The sequence below is a fragment of the Pezoporus flaviventris genome, unplaced genomic scaffold (assembly GCF_033815535.1).
Source record: "Pezoporus flaviventris isolate CSIRO_AGI_PZ_B2104156 unplaced genomic scaffold, CSIRO_AGI_Pfla_v1 ptg000043l, whole genome shotgun sequence".
Lineage (NCBI taxonomy): Eukaryota > Metazoa > Chordata > Aves > Psittaciformes > Psittacidae > Pezoporus > Pezoporus flaviventris.
Window position 1 is genome coordinate 2,179,062 of NW_026892591.1, and position 21,223 is coordinate 2,200,284.

The 21,223-nt window shown below is 49.7% G+C and overlaps 1 protein-coding gene across 3 annotated transcripts; it reads left to right on the forward strand.

Annotated features, from left to right (window-relative positions):
- The first annotated feature begins 256 nt into the window (after positions 1-256).
- Positions 257-19,589, forward strand: MED26 (mediator complex subunit 26). Of its 3 annotated transcripts, none has more exons than XM_061466889.1 (3): positions 257-385; positions 15,662-15,736; positions 17,065-19,589. In XM_061466889.1, exons 1-3 carry the CDS (start codon positions 311-313, stop codon positions 18,757-18,759), a joined length of 1,845 nt encoding a protein of 614 aa, XP_061322873.1. In that variant the 5' UTR covers positions 257-310; the 3' UTR covers positions 18,760-19,589. The 3 variants fall into 3 exon arrangements, with proteins under 3 accessions (XP_061322873.1, XP_061322874.1, XP_061322875.1); XM_061466890.1 differs by lacking the exon at positions 257-385 and adding an exon at positions 4,384-5,460; XM_061466891.1 differs by lacking the exon at positions 257-385 and adding an exon at positions 15,401-15,557.
- Positions 19,590-21,223: the final 1,634 nt, after the last annotated feature.

The following is a 21,223-nucleotide window of genomic DNA, read 5'->3' on the forward strand; positions in this document are numbered from 1 at the left end:
GCCGGGGCGTCAGGGGCGCGCCGTGCGTGACGGCGTCGGGCGTATCCCAGGGTGCCCTGCGCGGGGCTGGCTCCTGCCCACAGTTGAGTTCGGCCCCGAGCGGAGCAGTCGGGCCCGCACCGGTCGCTCCCTCGCGGCCTCTCCCCGCGCCCCGCGCCGCCGCTCCCCCCCCCCCGCCTTGCGGGGAGCGAACATGCGACTCCGGCTCCCTGAGGAGGCCGCCGCCGGCGAGTGAGGAGCCGCCGCCCCGGCCCGGCCTGGCCCCGCCGCCCGCCCGCCCCGGCCGCAGCCGCCCCGCTTCGCCCAGGCAATGACAGCGGCTCCGGCCCCCTCCCCGCAGCAGATCAGGGACCGGCTGCTGCAGGCCATCGACCCGCAGAGCAACGTGAGTACAGACCGCGGGCCCCGGGGCTCCCGGGCCGGTAGCGCGGGGACGCCGCCGCCGCCGCCGTCCCCCTCCCCCTCTCCAATCGCCGCCCGGGGCTCTCCCGCCCCCCGCCGCTGTACGAGGCCGCCGGGGCCGCACGTCCGCCGGCACCGCTTCGCCTCCCGCCGGGACCGCGGCCGGCGCTTCCCCGGGCACCGGAAGCCTCCGCTGCGGGTGGTAGCGGGGAGCTCCCCGGTGCCCAGCCCGCAAAGGTCCCGCTGCCAGGGGAGCCTCGCTGCCCGCACCCGCCCGATCAGGGCACCGCAGGGCTGCCCCGGCGGTGCCACCGGAGGCCGCTTCCCTCCGCCCCGGGAGCCGCGTCCGCCGCGCCGCCTCCCGCCACCCCCCGGGGCCCGGCCGACGCTGCCCGGCCATGCGGCGTGCGGCCCGGCGGCCTCCCGACGCCAGGCCGCGGCCCGGGCGCGGCCTGCAGGGGGCTCTGGGCCGGGCTCCGCCGCGGCTCGCCGGGACCTTCTGGGGCTCCCACCTGTTCCGCGGTGGGGCCTTGGGGAGCCCCGGGGCCGCCGGGAGGGCTTCAGCGGTGGCTTCGGGGCTCTGGAGCTGTTCCAGCACCGAGCAGCCTCGGTCTTCGCTTTTATCCTTCCCTGCAGCACGGTAAGGAGCTTATGTGCTCCTCCTGGGATGCAGCGTGAGCGCTGAAGTCGGCGTCTGTCTTACCTGTAAGTGGCCTTGACGTCCGAGGGGCTGTTATCCAACCGTTATTGCTCCTTGTAGGGGTGTTTTTGGCACATTCAAGCAGTTCTCCACTTAGGGTGTTTATTACTGTGAGAGCACTGCGGAGCCTGCGGTCTGTCAGGCTTTTGAATGTTGGCTCAGGAGTCACCCCAGCAGGATGCAAAGCTGGGTTTGTCTGGGCTGTCTGCATTGTTGGGGGCAGCTGCGGGTGAACGTGCACATGTACCTGTGTGTGTGTGTGTTATTCCAGGAGGCTGGGGATGCGAAATGGTGGCTTTGTCCTGTTAAAGTCATGCCTACTTCTGCCTGAAAAGCGGGGGTTGCGTTTGCTCTCAGTTCTCTTTTGGCAGCTGCAAATCTTTCACTGTGCCTTAGACCAAGTGTCCGCCTATTTAACAGAACTCAAACAGCTCTGTGAGGCTTTTCCAGTTCAAAACCGTCAGCAGCAGTGGTTCCCCCCGCCTGTGGCGGTACTCACTGAAACGCTGTGGCTGTGCGGCAGTAAGCAGCCAGGAGAAGCGGGTTTTGTGATGGGTGCTTTTCCCTTTCCCCACGAGTTTATGCTGTTACTCTGTGGAGGTGCTTGCGATGAGAAGGATCAGAAGTAACGAGGCAGCTGCCTGCAAGGGGAGGTTGGCGCATCAGCCAGCAGCTCTGCTGAGCTTCCCACTAGGTCAGTAGCCCCATAAGCTTAGGAGTAATGTATGTTCAATTCTAATTCTGCATACTTGATACTTATCCAGGGCAATAATTGGTGGCAGAAAAATCAGCCCATTGTTTAGCAGTGCCTGGAGGCAGGGGGCTGTCTTCCATTTTAACCTTTTCTTCGAGGGAGAGCAGAGGTGGTGGTGTGGAAATTCATGGCGCGGGCCTGGGCCTCCTGCGTTTTCCTCCAGCGCACACAGTAAACCTTCAAACCGTTGCACTCTTCTGAAAGGGATTAAAAGGTGCATTTTGAACATGCTGAAAAGCAGAGTCTGAACTCAGTCACACTTGGGCAGCAGCATAAATGGGTAAGAAACTGTTCTGATATTTCCCTGCAGGGAGAAGTCATTGCAGCCATGAGCTGCTGCGCTTGTGGGTACCCAGGGAAAACTGGCTACGTTCTTCTGACTGTTAGAATCTTCTCCTAAAAGAAGTGGTTGTATTCAAACTTAGAGTCTTTATCATTGTGGTTCCCTTCCTTGCTTACCAGGAAAGTCAAGCTTTGAGGCCTGGATTTCATTCAGGCTTTTAACTCTTGGCGTGTTTATGTCCGTGTTTCTGGAGAGGGTGAAAACTGCACTGATGTTGTCAGGCGTGCAAAAACTGGTCCAGTTCCATGGGTCTGAGGAGATGGCTCTTTATAGTGCTTTGCTGTGGGGTCTGTGTTGAGTTGAACTGGGCTAAATTGCTTCTTTCCCCAAGTTCTAGGGCCCTGCTTGCTTGGAGAAATCCCATTCTGTGATTGTTCATCCTTATCAGCTCCATGGAGCCATGCTGACTCAGGAGCAGTGGTTTCATTGGACACACACATTTAGGACTGAGACCTCTTCGAGTAATTGCTGCAGAAGATATTTATGACTTGGTTTGCCACCCTTAGTGCAGCATTTGCACAGGTAACCTCTATTGCAAAGGAGACCTGTAAGAAATAAGCTATTTTGAACAAATTACATCATCTTGGAAGCCACCCGGGATGCCTGCTGTTATGTCTTCATTTATTCAGCCTTTTCCCCTTGAAAAACCATCAGGACAAGCCACTTCTGCTCCGTGACTTAAACTGAGTATCAACATCAACTTCCTTCCATTGCTCGTGCGTTAGTACTGAGCAAAGTGGGAGTTCAGTGGTGGCACCACTGCCACGGGTGATGTGGTTTTCCGGCAGGAGAATCCTTCTGGAAGAGCCGTGTAGAAACGGTAACTGGAGAAGAGTGTCCAAGACCTGACTGTAGCAGCTGGGAGGCCGATCTGGGCAGATACTCCTTGGTTCTGATAGAAGCAGCACTTCTGTCAGACTCAGTGTGCTGAGAAACCCCCCCTTCTGCTGAGCAGAACAACACCTTTGCCTTATTAAATTGTGCTCTTCAGGGAATTGATTACCTGATGTCCGGACTAATGAGATCCCTGTTTTGGCTCGCTGGGAAAACCTGTCGTTTCCTACTGGCTGTTGGAATCGTGCTTGCAATTAAATGGGTCCTCACCCTGAAGATGTAGCAGTCTTTTCCTCGGTTTGAAGATTAGACAATGATTTACTGCTTTGCCATTAATAGCTCTCTGCCATGCAAACCCAGCTTTGGTTCGAGTAACAACCCACGGTATGCTCCCCGTGTGGTTGGGACAGGGTGTGAATCAGGCTGCCATTCACACAGTATCTCACTTGGGTTTGCTGCTCAGGCCTTCAGGAGAGGTCTGAGGGACACATTGTTAATAAGAAATCAGGCCTTGGGGTTGTAACTGGATGATCTTTAAGGTCCCTTCCACCCCAGACCATTCTGTGGTTCTGTGTAGTGCGTTGGCCTGGAGTGGTCTTCCAGTTGGTGCATGGTTTGGCTAGTTAAAGATGCTTCCACGGCTGTTTTCTGTCTTGATTGCTTTACCAACATCTAGAAACAAAAGCCTCCATCGTCATGGATAAATGCACCTCCTAGAAGTGAGTTTGCTTCAGGAGGGTGCTGGTGATTTCTTGGATGCAGGGAAGTGTTACGTGTGGGCGAAAGACTAGGAATGGCTTTTGCTTTAGCTTTATCCTTTTCTGTGCGGCCTTAATAAGCTTACTGGTTTTGAGGAAGCTGCAGTGTGCAGAGAGGCTGGAACCTGGCTGATCTCTCGCTGGTTTTGTTCATTTCCTTAATGTAGCTTGTCTTGTTCCAAGTACTGTTGTAGTTTGTTCATTGGGGCAATGAAAGGGGGGTTGTGGCATTCCCTAATGTGTAGGGTCTGAAGCATTGTTACTGTGTCAGTTTGGGGTTCTGGATAAGGGGTTAGGTCTGATGTAGTCAGTCTCATTGTATTCAGTTTCTTCATCATTTCAGATACCCTTACCTGAGGAGGGCTGCTTCATAGAGACAGACCCGGTCTGGCTGTCAGGTTCAGTGCCTGTCTAGTCCTGGTCAGTTTGGGGTTGGTGATAACACAGCCGACTACTACTTGAGAGCTTTTCTTCTCTTGTTTCAGACTTCTCATTTGCCCAGTGCCCTCTCATTTGCAGTAACCAGCCCATGAGAAAGTGTGAGGCTGCCAGGACAAAATCAGAGCTAACAAAGGTAGCAGGACTTTGCATCCAGGGGTCAAAGCAAGGGGAATGCCAAATTGCCTTTCTATTGTTAATTCCTTGAAACTGCCCAGGTTGCAGTGGTGATGGCAGTAGTCATTTGCTCTGGAGCTGTAATTTGAGTGTTTGTTTCAGCAGCAGTGACAATTTAAATAACACCCACTTCTGATGCCCTCTCCACACCCATTTTATGTGTGCGCTGCAGCTGTTTGCAGGATCAGGTGGTGAACTGAACAGGGGAATTGATCAGAGTTTAGGAAGGAAAAGGCAATATGTATCGTTTCATGTAGCTCAATTACCTGATAAACCTTCTGTGATGCAGTAATGGAGGGCCTTGGCCTGTGTTCCTGGGATAAATGCTGGGGAAGTTCTTTATGGATAGCTCCGGAGTAGTAACTGATGAGTGAGCTTTGCAGGTGAAGAGTGAACCACCTCGTGGTGTGGCTGATGCTCCACATCATCACAAACGGAACTGATTTGGCTCCAGCCACGGTTTGAGAGGTCCAGACCTAGGAGAGAAACTCCAGTTTGGCCTTTTGGGTTTTGCGCAGGGTTGAGGGTGAGCCTGACCCCTAACCTGTTGGTTGTTGCCTCTTGAGGGTTTTTGGTACAGCAAACCACACAACAGCGCTGTCATTCCGGCGCCTTTGGCTCCTCATCTAAGTGGTGTCAGAGCAGCTTTTTCTCCCAGTATCCTGTGTGGGGAAATCCCTTCCCAGTTTCTTCCAGGAGCAGCTGCAGTTGACAAGTTACCTTTTTTCAGCAGCCATGGAAGTGTCAGGATAGGGACAGAGGAATCGATTCTGCCTGCTGTGGAAACAGAATGTTAAGTAAGAAGCACTTCTTTTAAGGCATAGGTACTCCAATATGTTAGATTGGGACTTAAAATGAATGTCAGTGTAGTTTTTATACAGTAAACCCCCATGTCTGTTTTGGCTGATAAGGCTGCGCTCCTATCTCAGCTCACCCATTTTGTGCCTGGTGATAACTTCAAATAAACTATCTTGGGTAGTAAATTCGGTGTAAATAAGGTAATGCTGTGGCCCCACTTACACATTTGGTCTCTAAAGAAGTATTTAAGGTAAAGGTAAGCCCATCACGGTCAGGTTAATGTAAATGTAGGTTGGCTTCTGTTTTACTGAGCAAAGCTACAGAGGCTTCTCAGACGTAGCAGCTGGGGAGGAGAGGAATCCTACGTCCAAGTGTGCCTGTAGTACTCAGCAACACGCTCAACTGGGTGTATTTTGAAACTCTGTGCTGTGAAGATGACTGCAGAGGTGGAAGCCTTGTCTAAGAGTGACAGCCAGCGCTTGGGGAGCTGCTTTCTCACATGCTGTTTTCATGTAGCATCGGCTTGCAGAGTACCACGATTCTCCTGCAGGTCTGAATGGGTTTACTTCTGTAAGGAGCACAGAACGGAAGGTAAAGGAGCGTGTTTCTTCCCAGGGTAGTGCTGCACGCCCATAACTTGTTTGGGAACAAACTTTCAGCACATCTCCATCCGTGCTGAGCTTCTGTAACTGGAGCTGTCCCTTACGTGGAGCGTTGTGTGCTGGCAGCGTGGTCAGTAGGAGCACTCCGTGTGCTGTGTAAGGTAATTGCATGAGGAGGAATCTTTGTGTCTGTAGGGATGTTGTCATCCTGAAAATTCCAGGAAAAACTGAGTCTCAGTATTATAGCTTATCTTTGGAGAAGCTGCCGTTGATTCTGGGATAGAGGTGAGCACAGTGAGATGGAAGAGAAGACACAAGAGGTGATGTTGCAGATCTATACGTAAGTGGGGGGCCTGCAGCCTGTGCGCTTGTGGGCTGCACACACCACTGAAGAACCTGACTGCATCGTGAAAACTCGGTCTGTGTTGTCATGTAGTAAGAGTTTCACTCTATCAGAATAGGAGCTCTTGGGTTTTGACTTTGTATAGTATTTTCTTCACTAGACTGGGCTGAAGTGTCACTGGGGCTTGCTCAAGTGCAAATCATGAAGTGTTTTGCTGCTAAGTTAGAAAAATCTAGTGCCAGGTTGCAGCTTTCCCCAACGTGTTTAAATGTAAATAAAATGCTAATGGAGTACTGGGTTCTTTTGTCCTGTCTTGATCACTTTGGGCAATTGCCTTTGGAGTGGAGCTGCTCCTAAAGCAGCCCTTCGATTTGTAAGCCTGGAGCTGGAAGGTGCTGTGCTTACTGTCCTCTGCGGGATGAGTTCTTCTTTGTTCCTAGTCAAAGGTAGCAAAGGTGTTTTGTTTCTAAATCGCTGCTAATGATTGTGCCACTGAGCAGAATGGCCCAGCATTCCCGGCTGATTGTCCGAGGGAGGTCATTGCTTTGCACAGGTTGCATTCTGCTGAGGACCTGCAGAGGATGGAGGGATTTGAAAGCCAGTGACTGGCCGCAGGACTTTATCTCCCATTTGGTGAGCAGTAATTCTAGGAGATGGGTAAAGTGATTTAACTTTGGCATATCCATAACTCATCTCTGCGGTAGGTGCTGATGGAAACTGTGTGTTAGGAACCGCTGCTGGAAGGATGCAGCAGCTTCTCTCCAAAGCTGGCATGTGAAACTTCCCCCCTTGCAAGACTCTTTCTCAGCTTTTGGCAGCAGGGGTGCCATGCTGAAATGCTCAGGAGCAGCCATGCAAGCCTACTGCACTTCAGTGTGGTGAAGGAATAAATTCCCCCGTGCAGGATGTTCATCAGGCTCTTGCCTCACTCTCCTTTAGCATTTTGGGAACCAGCTGAGAAGTTTCCCTAGCATTTTGGGCATAAGTTGGCCTCTTGCATTTGAAAGTCACCAGTTTATCACCAATATGATGACTGATGGCTTTATATTTTAAGAGGAGGATGTGGTGACATTACTAGGGCTTTTCTGTATTACATTCACCTATAAACTGCTCTGTCCTAACAGCTCTGGGTAGATGCTCCATGATGGGCAACATAATGTTTAAGAACTTCAGTGAGCTCTTGACCCTTAGGGGCCATTCTCAGCAGGTCATTCAGTGGATGTTGCATGGTTTTAAATCCCCGCTAGCTCTCTGGAGTGCATTAAGATCAAGCAGGTGATTGCAGAATGATTCTCTCTGGGTCATTCTCCTCATCTCGTTTGGTGTCTGACTTTGCTCTTACCATAACCCAGGTAGAAAAAGCAGTGAGAAGCGGAGAGCCGGGACTTGCCTGTCCTGTATTAACTCCCAGCATCGGCTTTTCAGTTTCCCAAGGAACTGCAGTCCAAGTACAGGCTTCTGGCTGAGTGAGTGGATGTTCCCTTACCATAGAAAGCGCCAAGATCATGATGGATCTGAAGGGCTGCATTTTAGGGTTGAATTTTCTGTGTATTCTGTATTCTGCCAGCATAGTCACCAAACTCTTGGTGAAGCAGGACCAGTTGTTCTCTGGCTTTGATTGCATTTCAGTTCATGGCTTATACTACCAAGATTCAACTGGCCCAAGTTTCTGGAGAGGTGTAAGAGGAGGAAAAACTGTTTCATGTGTCCAGCAAAACTGTATTGTGGCTGGATGTCCTGAGGATCAGGTAGTGTTTGGGGTTTTAGGGCTCCTGTGTTAGCAGCGTGTTCTATGGGTGTTATTTCTTGTGCTGAAATAATGTGCAGCAATTGCTGCTCCCAGGGTGGACACGTTGCAGCATCTGCTACTCTGCTTGTGCAGCCCAGCATTGGTTGAGTCTGGGTCTGTCAGATGTGCTGCGTTGTGCCACTGAACGCTAACCCCACTTGTAGCTGACAGCCTCATCACTGTACAGAAGGCAATGGATGCATCAGGCTGGGGCAAACCTCGGTGTCTGTGGTCCTTCTTTTGGCAGGCACCTGCTGCTTTAGGAACGTGCTGAGGTGCTGGGATGTAGAAGGGGTAGGCATGAGGTGGTTGAATGGTGGTAGGAGTGAGTGCAGAGCCCGAGCAGTGATGAGCCACCCGGGGAGGCTGGGACAGCTTTGGTGGTCCCTCAGGGCAGTTGAGGCTGCCAGAGAGGCCTGGGGTTTGGAAGTGTTGGATTTTGCATGTCCTTTCTAATACAAACTCCTTCAGCCAATTCCCTGGGTGTATTTCTGAGAGGACAGGATTTAGAATTGCTATTCTGAGCCCAGTTTGGACTAGAGGATGTTCTGGTGCCTTCCCACTGCTTGTTTGGTACCTGTTTCCTGGGTGTGACTGATGGGGCTGGGTGGCTGGAAGGGACTTCATGGAGCTATGCGGTCTGTTGCCTGCGCTGCAGTAGCATCACCTGCATAAAGCAGCTCCTTCCAGACTTGTCTAATCTGTTCTTAAACCTCAGCAGTGGCTATGGAAGCTATTGACAGCTTATTTGAGTGCACTGGTAGCGCTCTGTTTATTCCTCATGTGTAATCAGTGTTTGTCTTGTTGCAGATTAGGCTAGTGAGTATGAGAAAGGTTGATCATGGTTTTCTGTATTATGACTAATGACACAGGAAGTCTTAGTTCAAGCTTTATGTGTCTCCTCCCTATTTTTTTTCAATACAGTGGGAATTGAGTACTTTAAACCTGTTCTTCCTAACCCTGGTTTCAAACCCTCCCATCACGGCTCCCCTCTGAGCCTTTGTGTGCGTTCTCTTGAACTGTGGCACCTCGGAGATGATCTTGTAATTCCAGCTGGATTTGCTTCCTATGCCATTCCTTAGCATTATGATGTTGGGTGAAAAACAACACTAAAAATGCTACAGATGCCATTGAGCCTGTGTCCTGCCAGGCTTTGGGGCCTGCAGTACCTAACTCTCTTCTTCCTGTATTCCCTTGTCTTGAATTTGTGCCACGCACACCTTCCCAGTTTAAGTGTTTCACCTCAGCTGCTGGGCTTCTCGAATCTGGCTAGTAAATTTGATCCCCAAAAAGGTTTTGCCCAACTTCATGACCTGGTGGGATGGTTTGGGGGTGGCTTCTCTTGTGGGGGCTGGCAAATGAGAGGGGCCGTGCTCCAGTGGGTCTTCCATGTTTCGTGTTTAACTGAGGGGCAGGCAGCAAAGGTGTTGTACAAAATGAGTAGTGAATGTTGAAGTTGACAGCGATTGCTCTCGGTAGTCCCAAGAATGCGTCGTGTTGGCTAGTAAATATGGTGAAAAGTTGGCTTTGTTCTGTTTGCCTTCAAGACCTCTTCCTGTAGAGCAGGGAGGCTTTCCCCAGTGTGCCGCTGCTGCGCTGCGTGCGCATCTTGCCTCCCTAATCTGTGTTCGCCTACCTCTTATCTTCCAAAACCTCCCCCAATGGATACTACTTCTGTTGGGTGGTCTCTCCTGCCTTGCCAGAGCGTGGTGTGTTTTCCTGCTGTGCCAAGGGCTTAGACGTCTCCTTCGGAATGGAATGGGCCGTGTAGGGAAGAGCTGAAGCGCTGATGGCACTTCCCAGCTGCTGCGTATTTGTGTCTCGAGGCTGTTTGGAACTGCTGGGGTTAAAGCGAGTGCTCTGCTGGCAGGCTCCTCGTAATCTTTTGGCTGTCCTGGTGTCTCTGCACCTCAGTGCTGTGCGTTACCTGCTGCCAACGCTTACCGGAGGCCTGAACTGTTGTCTCACTCAAGGGGAATGTTTCAGGTCTGCCCGTTTCTTCGCAGTGCGGTGTTTCGCTCGAGTCTGACCTTACTCTTGTTTGATGATCCTGGCTTTGTGAAGCGCATATGGGGAGGTATTTGGATGATGTTATCTTGCTGTTAAGTAAAGCCTAAGTATGGATACAATATATGCAGATTGGCTTGACTCTTTAGATATGGAAAGTTTCAACGCAGAAGCAGGGGGACTTGCTTGCTGTGCCTGGCCACTTTCTTGCTTGTTGGCAGGCAAGGAGTAGTTCTTCTGCCTGTTGTTTTGCAGCACAAATTCCTGATCCATTTTCAAAGCATGGACTCCAGATGAATGTCTCTGTCACAGAAGACACTCTCAGTGGATGGATGACTTTGAACCCAAATAATTGATTCCTTCATGTTTGAATATCTGCTTTACTAAAGACTCTTAGATAACTCGCCACTTTTAAGACCAGCTTTTGCGTCCTGGTGACTGCACTCCACTTAGGAAACTTGCCTTTCAAAGCTTTTCAGGAATCCTGAACCAAAGTAGTGCATGGTCATCTTTTTGGCATATCCTTTCTGTGACTAGTGTCTCGTGTACCCTATCTTCAGACAACATCATGTCACTTTGTGGGGAGGGGAAACTGTTACTAGATCAGTTGCAAGGGAACTGAACTAAATACCAGCAGGTTGTAACCTCAATTCTCATTCTGTTTAGTCTGTATCTCTGCAAAAATGACATTGTGATTTACTGTTCATGAGATGTGTTGTTAGCATCTGGTATCTGAAGCATCCTATGTGATGTGCTAAATAAACACTGTGCTGCTGTATTTCCACTGCTGCATTTAAATAAAGCCTCCCATGAACAGCAACTTTTCTCCTCTTACTTCTTCTTCCAATTTTTGGATTATTATGCAATGAAGCAGCTTTCATACAAATGCAGTGCTGGGGGCAAGATGTGATGCTGTTTAGATACCCCAGCCTGGGGCAGGAATTGGTGCCTCCAGCGCAAGTCATCACTGCTTTGGAGAAGATAAATGTGAGTGGATGGCATTGCTCATCCTGCTGATGCTCTGCCTCCTTCTGAATCAGCTCTGCCTTCCTGGCAGCTCCAGCAATACTGACCTTGAACCTGGGATTTTCCTGGGCTACCTGAGGATACGATTCTGTGATCTGCATGGCCCATAGATATAGGACAGGTTTTATAACTACCTGATAAAATGCTGCTGTCCCTAAGAGCAGGGGATGACAATAAAAAATGACACAAATGTGACCTTCTGTATGGACCGTGCTGCATTTCTGATGCTGCCAACAGAAAACGTCCAACTTGGCAGTTGAGGGTTGGATTTGTACGTGTAGAAAAGAGAGCCCTGGTCTGTGTTCCATGGTGGGTGCACTTCTCTGCTTCCTTTGGTAAACTTGCTTTGGTGCTACAGGTGGGCAAAGGTTACAGAAGTACTTTGAAACTTGAATGCTTTGAGTACTTTGAATATTGAGCATTTAATATAATGTGAGGAGGTTGAAGTGTGCTGCCAAGTCCATTCTCTCAAAGGCAGTGTCTTATCATCCGGCTCTATAATCTGTTTCAAAATGCCTACAATGGAGTCAGCCTGATTATTCTAACCTGTGGTTTTGGGAGGACAACAGTGTTATGCTTTAGACAAGTTTCTATGATTAGGCACTCCAGACATATTAGGCCAAGTTTAATCACTCTTTACAGGTACTAATGTGACCCATATGGATGATGATCCTGTGTCAACAGATGCCTTTTAGCACTGTTCTGTGAACTTGATGCGAGTGATTAAAAAGAGCTTTTCTAGCCAGATTTTCTGGCTGTATCAGCAGTTCCGCTGCACTTTCCTTTGTAATTGGGCACCTAGTGCTCAGGTTTTCAAGTTACAAGGAAATTGCTTCTCCTTCTCCAGGCCTGTGCAATGCTGAGCATCATCTGTGCTAACTCGGATCTGGTTTGTCATCTGTCACGGTCCGGTCACGCGTGTAGAGGTCTTCAGAAACATCCCTATGAAACATCCAAAAACAAGGCAAGAAACCAGAATTGCTTTGTTCAAGTGACTGCACTTGAGTGGCTGTACCAGTTGTTTCTGAGGCAGCAGCGGGGTGAGATGCAGGTTGCCCTGTGCTGAGGCAGTCCTGAGGAAGAATGGGAGCTGTACCATTGAGCTTAGTACCTGGGCTGGTCTCATAGCTGTGGATGAAGGAAGAGGATCAAAGCTCAACATGTGAGCGTGCTAGTCCAGTGTAAACCCCATCCCAGCCCGTGGGAGCAGTGCTGCCAGCTCCTGGGGGTGCCGAGTTTGCTGCTGTTGTCAAATCAACCGGGAAGGAGGCAGCAGGAGGTGGCAAGGAAGGGCTGTACCTTAAACCTCCACCCCCACCCCGCTTCTCCTTTAGGCCTGCCGTGGAACACTTACCCTGAAGTCAGTTACTGAATTGGTCTTGATTTGTAAAAGCTAAAACAGGATTAAGGCGTCAGTTGAATAAAAAGGAAACGAAGCCTCTTGATCTCTTCCAGCGTGCGCAGAAACCCCACGCTTTTGTGCGAGGCTGTAGTGAAAGCACACCGTGCTTTACTTGGAAGAGATCTCGGGTAGCAGCAGTAAGCTCCAGAGTGTGGCTGAATGACTTAAGGAGGCTTGCGTGGAGTAAATAAGATTTGTTTTCTGCGGCTGTCACTAGGGTTGGCTGGAGAGGATTACTGCACATGGCTCAAAGCAGATGTTCTCCGGTAAACTTCGAGCGACTCGGTCCGTGTGCCAGGCGGTGGCAATAGCTCGGGAGAATTCGAAATGCCATCTGGATTGTTCTCTGTTTTCTGCAAGCTGCTAAATGCGAAGCCCTGGGGTCGCTTCATGGAGGTTCTTGGTTTTGGGGGGTAGTAATGGGTTTGCAGCAGAACTAAACAAAGGCAAATAGAACCTAAAGCGATGTGCATGTCCCTGAGACCCTGACTTGAGCAATCAGTCTGAACCAGCTCCCTTGGCCCGCTCTGCTGTAGGTCACTTTGTCTGCTGTGTAGCCAATAAGCATTTTAATAGCAACTTGCATTATAAATTATCACTTCTGGTGCTGCTCAGGGCAGGAGGATGTCCTGACAGGCTTCATAACCCCAGTCTCTTGTCAGTTATGTGACAATACATCTGTTTTATTAAGCCAGTAACAGATGGTTTAAGGTAAAGACACTGGTGCACAATACTCATGTGCTGCTGTCAACAAAATAGGTGTCTTCATGTGGACTAGGTGGTACTTGAGGTGTTTTGGGAGGCCGCCTTGTGTTCATCATGGTGTTTAAGTGCACCACAGGAAATCTGATAGGCCGTGTTAGTTTGAAATGGGTGAATATGGTTTTTATTATACATATAATACTGATATAATATATAGAATTGTATATAATACATATAATACTTATATAATTTTATATATAATATTATCTTATTGCCCTTTCTGGCAGTTTGGATGAAGCATACCAAGAAGACAACAGAGAACTATCGGGGCAGGGTAGAGAAGTTGTTGAACATGGTACTTTTTTAGAAGAACCCTGCTTCCCTGAAGGTCAAAGAGAGGGGAAAAGGAGAGGAGCTTCTGGCAGCTGATGTTGAGTGTGAGCCTTCATGCGCCTTGCAGTGATTGCTCCAGTGTGACGATGTGTTTTCAATAGGTTCCAATTGTGTGAAGAATCTGCAGTGGATGGGTTGTGTTCTACCAGGAGCTGAGTGAAGAGCACAGATTCGGTGGTGTAAGGCTGCTTTCACTGCCTTTACTAGGCACCACGTGTCCCTCAAAGGAGGGATGAAGGAACAGTCTTATCAGCTGTGGTACAGCCCGGTCCCTGGTAGGTGATGGAGCAGCCGGGGGCATCCATGTACGTGTATTGGGGTGTATTGAACGAAGGCAAAGCTGCTGCTGGAAACTCCCTGAGCAGTTTCACCTTCCTGTAGGAGTGTGTACACGTGAGCCTGTCACTTTCCCCATCCTGACCTTTTGAGAGACTTAATCCTGGTTTTGCCATCAGTTTGTCATGTAGATAATGAATATTTGGGGATTACCAGCAACTGCCAAAATAGTTGGACTAGTTATTGCTCTGCACAGTGCACAGAACCTTGGTAATTTGTAATCTAAACCATGTGTTGGGAAGGAGAGCCTCATACTGTGCAAGTCTGAAAAAGTTTGGGAACTCCCAGAATTGAGCTATCCTAGGTACTCCTGCTCTAGAAAGTGGGAAATCCCCCATGGTGTTATCTGTTCCTTAAGCTGTGGTGCCAAGTTGGTCCCTCTGGGCATTGAGGGCAGTGTGAGGAAGAAGGCGTGTTAAAAAGTGCTTAAGCGGAGCTTTACCAGGCCTGACTGGACGGTAGGGCTTGATTTGGTGCAGAGGCAATGTAGCTCGGTGAAGAAAGAACCACGACAAATGAATTCATCTTTGTTCTGAAGCTGGCTTTACAACCTGTAGGAGTTACAGTCGTTCAAAGCCTCTACAGGCTTTAAACCTAAGCTTGAGCCAAGTTAATCTAAGCATCAGGCCTGGTGTTTCACTGCTGACAGCTTTATCCAAGTCTCTGCAACATGAAGCAATCCTGTTTTGGTGGAAAAAAAAACCTTGTTCATGAACAAGGTTTTCTGCACAGAAGAGATTTCAGCTCCCGATTCTCTTGTATCTTGAAAGGGGTGGAATTGACTTGGAAAAGTTGATTCTTACAAACTTGGCAGTCTTAAAATGAAGCCTTCTGCTGTAGCTGGGAGGGCAGAGCTACGCGAGTACATTCCTGGTGAGGCTTGAGGGTAACGTGGGCTCCCGGCAGAGGCTCTTGCTGAGAGATGTTTCTCAGATCACTTTGCATCCACTTGAGTCACAAACGCAATTAAGCAATAGGTGAGGCTGTGATTCAGGTTTTCCTTTGCTTATCTTTTAAATCTGTCTGTAAAGATGGATTAGAAATTGCCGGGTTTTCAGTGCTCTTAACAGCAGGGAATGGGAATGGGGCTGGGTCTCGGTAGCCTGGGGGTTCTCCTAGAAACCACTAAAACCCCACTTGTGCTTAGGAGGTACATCCTGTGGCAACGGCTGTTGGCGCTTCCCCGTGCGTGCGGAGGCGTGGCAGTGAAGACCATCAGACAACCTGACACTTGCCCTAACGCAGTGGCTCCTCACCATCTTCCATATGGGGATGTGCTGGGTTTGGAGGTGGCCCAGCCTGGTCCTGCGCAGGGTGGGGGGCTGAGGACACCTACTGGGCACAGCGTTTGCTTCCTCTGCTCTGGAGTGTGGAGCGCTTGGACCTGGGGTTTTGGGCTCGCGGTGGGTGGCTGCAGGAAGTGGCAGTGTTCTGAATGACTTGGGTGCATCCAGAGCAGTGCCTGAAGGGGCAAATGTGGGACTTCCAATGCAACCCGTGTCTTGGACCACTTGGCACTGCTGCTTCCAGTTAGGCTGGAGGACAGTTCATGAATCCCTTGGCCGGGGGTCTCACAGGAGTCTCAGCCTTTGCTAGCAAGTGACACCGGTTTCATTGCGAGTGTTTCCTCTAGTTCTACATAAAAGTGTGTGTGTTACAGTTCCTGCAGTTCCCAACTAGGTCAGCGAAGTGTCCTTGTCCCTGTTCCTTGGACAATCAGCTCCCTAAAGCCAGACAGTGCGATAGCAATTTTGTGATTAATGCTTCCAGCAATTATGAAGTGGAAGGTCTTAAATTACATTTGATAACGAAGACCTGTGCATGAAAGATGAAGTGACTTTGTCTTCCTTGTTGCAGATCCATAACATGGTGGCAGTGCTGGAAGTGATCTCCAGCCTGGAGAAATACCCCATTACCAAAGAGGCACTTGAGGTATGTCACCCTCTGAACATGACTTGATTTTTGTGTGTATAAAAGGACTTTCTTTGCCTGTCTCATTTCCATACGAGCTTTCCTTGCAACAATAGATTGATTGCAAAGGATTCACAATTAAGATATTATTTTGTCCCTCTCGGGCTGTTTCTGACCTCTGAGCACAGACACAGTGATTCTTTCTGGGTTGGGATCAGTATTCTATGCAGCACAGTTCCTGTTTGTGTAGGGCACTACATTATAACCATCACTTGCTTCTGATGAATCCTGTTGCATTCAGCCCCATCACTGCTTGCTGAAGGAGTGCTGCCTTTTTCGATGCTTGACCAACCACCGAAGACTCTGAAATAGGAACAGAGTTCCTCTGTGTCTACGAAATTCATCTGTGATTCAGTCAGGCAGGTTTCGATGCCTGATGTAGATGAGAGGAGGTAAAAGCTGGAGTCTCAGTGGGATCGCTGCAGTCTCGCTGCCCACTCCTAGAAACAGCCCTAAGATGGGTTTATGGCTAAATTACAGTGGTTTCCCAGTCTTTCAGCCAAAATTCCTGTTAGAGGTTTTGAACTCTTGCTTAATTGTATCTCCAGCTGTCTCTCAACATACTACCACAGCGTGTTGCAGATTTCTCTCACAGCCCGCTTGATGTTTCCCTTTGAGGTGCTTTCCTTAAGTAATCTGGCTTGCGGAACAGTTCTTTGTTTTCAAACGTGCTTTGGGAGCAATCAAACCTTTCGCTTCCTTCCGCTTACGGAACCGCTTTGGGACGCCCCAGCGACGCGCGCTGAAATCAGATTTCAGTTTTCAAGATACTGGGGAGTGCAGGGAGAGCAGAGCTGGAGGAGGAAGGCAGGACCCGAGTCGTGCCCTGGCTGGGCAGGTTTGTGACACGGGGACATTGTCCGTGCACTACTGTAACGGGTGAAGCTTCTGGAGTCTTTTTCTCTTGCCTCTTTCTGCAGATCTTACCCTTTGATTGGGATCAGGCGCACCTTCTCTGCCTCTGGTGCTGCATTTCCCCTCAGCACCTTTATTCTCACCGTTCTTGCTGATTAAGGAATTCCTTACGGATGTTTTTCACAGCTCACGGCTCTGGTGCTTCAGCCAGGGCATAAAGACAGGATGGCTTGAAACCCACAGTGGGTTTCACGTTGTGCGGCAGAGCACTGGCCCAACTGGACTAATCCTTTCCAAAAAGCTCAATTCAACACGTCAGTATTTAGTGGGGTTTAACTTGGTATTTCCAAGGCTAAACATGACAAAGCAGAAGTGTGCCTTGAGGATCTTGTTCAATGATACCTGGTTGTAAAAGGACTTCTCTTTCTTTGTAGGAAACAAGGCTTGGGAGGCTCATCAATGAGGTGAGGAAGAAGACATCCAATGAGGAGCTTGCCAAACGTGCCAAGAAACTGCTGCGGAATTGGCAGAAGCTGATAGAACCTGTAACCCAGAGCGAAGCGGTGCCGCGGGGGCTGCCCAACCCGCCCGGCTCGGCGAACGGGGGCGCTCACAACTGCAAAGCAGAAGCGCAGCTTCCTGCCGTGCCTGGGTCGAAGCCCATCAGCGAGTTGAAAAGCAGGAATGATATCCAGAAACTAAACTCTCCCAAACCCGAGAAGTTAGGGAATCGGAAACGGAAAGGTGAACACAGGGACGGGCATCAGGGCCCTCCTCCCCCAAAAGTCTCCAAAGCTAGTCATGAAGTATTACAAAACTCTTCGCCCCCTCCAACCAATGGAATCGGGGGCAGTCCTGAGAATTTCCCTAGCCCTGTAGATGTAAACCTACACGCAGGGCCTGAAGGCAGTAGGACAGAACTCAGTGAAAACGATAAACACAATAAAATCCCAGTAAACGCTGTAAAACCTCACACCAGTTCTCCAGGACTTGTAAAACCTTCAAGCACTTCCTCGTTATTAAAGACTGCAGTGCTTCAGCAGCATGATAAATCGGAAGAAGCCACAGGACCGCACCAGCCCAAGAGTCCTCGCTGTTCCTCCTTTAGCCCTAGAAATGTCAGGCATGATGCTTTTGCTCGGCAGCATACGACGTACTCACCAAAGGATTCGATGCCCAGTCCGTCTCAAAGGTCTCAGTTCTTAGACACTGCACAGGTGCCATCGCCACCACCATCCTTGATGCAACCTTCAACACCTCCCTTGCCAGCGAAAAGACTGGAGTTCTCTCAGCAGGCGGTAGCTGAGGTGTCTCAGCACTGGCCGGAGCAGCAGGTACCTTCGGAAAGCCAGCACAGGCACCCAGCAGGGACCCTCCAACAGCACACAGCTCCCAGCTGCAAAACCAGCTCCCAGCCTGGGGAATCTCTCACGCCACACACAGGCTTTTCACAGGACACTTCCAAAATGGACAGCGATGATGCTGCTTCGGGTTCCGATAGCAAAAAGAAGAAAAGGTACCGACCCAGAGACTATACTGTCAACTTGGATGGGCACGTGACAGAAGGGGGTGTGAAACCGGTGAGGTTAAAAGAGAGAAAGCTCACTTTTGATCCCATGACAGGACAGATAAAACCTTTGACACAGAAAGATCCTTTGCAGGTAGAAATCCCCGCGCTTACCGAGCAGCACAGGACAGACACGGAAAAGCAGGAGCAAAAACCCAACCTGCAAAGCCCTTTTGAACAAACGAACTGGAAAGAGTTGTCCAGAAACGAAATCATTCAGTCATATTTAAACAGACAGAGTAGCTTGCTGTCTTCATCAGGAGTACAGACTCCAGGAGCTCACTACTTCATGTCTGAGTATTTAAAGCAGGAGGAAAGCACTAGAAAAGAGGCTAGAAAGACTCATGTTCTAGCTCCTAACAGCAAACCTACAGACTTGCCTGGGGTCACAAGGGAGGTCACAAGTGATGACCTCGACAGAATATGTGAACATCACTGGCCAGGCGTGAACGGTTGTTACGACACACAGGGTAACTGGTATGATTGGACACAGTGCATATCTTTAGATCCACACGGGGATGATGGTAGATTGAACATCCTGCCTTACGTCTGCCTAGACTGAGTTCCAGGTTTGCTAAACACAATGCTTGTTACATCTGCAGTTAGCAAAACCGGCAGGCGCGATGCCACTTCCACATGGAGAAAGCTCCTGTCCTGGACAACCAGGCCCAACGAGCAGAGGGTGGGAGGGAGCTGGCTCGCTCCAGCTCTGTCCTTTCAATTCTCCTTTTGTGAAATGCTGCTACCAGTTTACTAACAATTGCAAAGGAAGGCATACGAAGGTTGATCCATTGAGTTCCAAACTCCTTATAGCAAGCCAGCTATAAAAAAAGTGTTAGTCCCCGAGAAGGAAGAGGATTTCCAGCACTTTCTGAATGCCGGAATCTGATTACAGGCAGGTACAGAGAAAATTGTGGAAGTTACCTTAACAAAAATATGCATCTATTTATTTGACTTGATTTGGGGTTTTATTTGGCAGTGAGATATTGGAGAGACAATGTGCAAACCCTGTAGTTTTATTTGTCACATCTCTGAACATGATTGCGTTTTGGGGGGGGGGCGGGGGGGGGTTTGGTTTTTCCAAGTCATGTGGTACGGAGATTGGGTTTTAAACAGCCGGTGTTGCACTGCAGGCTGGGAGCCCAGCTTCAGCTCAACATTCCATAGGCATCCACATATTTTAGTCTGGTTTCAGTTTAAATCCAGTCTCTGAGAAATGCTGCAAAAAAAAAAAAACAAAACAAAACAACCTAGATGTTGAATGATATTTTTGATCCCACCACCTCCAGCCAAATATTTTTCCTCCTTTTCCCTTCCTGCAAACTTCCAGGAAAAAGAGAAAAAAAAAACACAAAAAAAGCAAAAAAAAAAAATTAAAAAAATTAACAAAAATCACCTTTTCTAGAACCTAAATGTAATGAGGGTGCTACAAGTTTGTAACTGTACTGTGAGAGGGAAAAAGGAAGCCTGTTTGTATGCTGGAAATATACTTGTTACCATTCCTTTAGATATTGTTTGCCTTATGGATATCCATCATAAACGCAATTTGCAAAAACAAAGAGCCTTAGTGAATGTACAGTAACCAGACTTCTGTGTTCCTGGGATGCAGAAGGGAGCAACTTTGCTATTTGGTCCTTTAAGTGGACACATTGTGATATAAATGTGGAAATAAAGAAAATTTGCACAAACCACTTTGTGGATTCTTGATGCTCAGCTTTTGGTTTTCCGCCAGTTGTGAGCGGCGCTGAGGAGCTCTTGGAGCGGTGGGATGGATGGATGGATGGATGGATGGGTGGATGGATGGATGGATGGAACCCCAGGTGACACTGCCAGGGGTGGGCCTGGTGTCTTTCGTGGCTGATGGTGGTGTTCAATCACACAGGTTCAACAGAGGTTTATAAGCTCTTGTTGCACCCATGAGACTGAGAACCTGACTGCTTCATGGTCAGCTTTTTCTCCTCATAGTTTTTAATGGGTTATTCCTACTTGTTAGAATGATTTTTGAAGCGGCCCTGGCTTGGTACAGAAAGCACTGTTAACTGTGACTGCTTTAATAGGGTACTGTTTGTGTGCTGCAGTCAGACAGGGAGGCAGTCCTGCACCAAAAGTACCCTTGGTTGAGCGCTGTTCTAACTCCGTTATCCCGCTGGTGCTGGATCCCACTGCTGTGGACAGGAGCTCTGCCAAGACTCCCAGAGCAGTCAGGCTCCTGCCTGGTTTCCTTGCTGGGTGTGTGTGAAGCTGGGTCGCTCTCTGGAACACAGCTGACAAGGTTTGTGTCTCTTCTCTTGTTCAAACCTACTTTTGCGACCTGACCGTGCTGAGATGTGTGGCTCTCAGAAACGCTGATGTTTTGTCTGCTTCCACTTCTGAAATGGGAGGGTTTGAGAGCAAAACCAGACGCAGCAGTTACCAAAGGGGTGTTTCCATGTGTTTTCGGTTTCCTTCCAGTGTCCTCCTGCAGCTGATGGGGTGGTTTAGAGCTGTCCCGGAGGTGGATTGGACGGCAGAGGGTTCAAAAGTTGGCCCCTTTTGGGAAGTGTAAAAACTGCATCTTGTTCCTCCTGCCTCCTCCTCTGAATGGCCCTGCTGAGGAGCACGGTCCTGCTCTGCTGCGTCTTTTCCTCCCCTCCTCCCTGCTGCAAGCCATGGCCCTTGCAGGGCAACTCCCTCGGGTGTCATCCATGGCGAGCTGCGGCTGAGACAATCCCTGTCCAGCCCTGACCACACAGGGTGAGCTCCAGGGGGCCGTGGCCGAGGTTACCGGGCGCTGCTTTAGTTCTGTAAGCGACTTCCGGTGAGGTTCCCCCCGTGCGTGCTCGGTTCCCTGCCCCTGACTCGCACAAGCTGTAACTCGGTGTCCTGCCCTCTCCTGCCGGCGGCTGCCGCCGTTACCTGCGGTGCAGACGGGGCTCGTTACAGACCCTGCGGTCTGTAACCCCCCACGGACGTGGTTTTGAAGCCCGCGGTCCCCGGTCCGTGCCCGTTCCGCTTCCACGCTGGGGCCGCCGCCGAGCGCCGAGGCC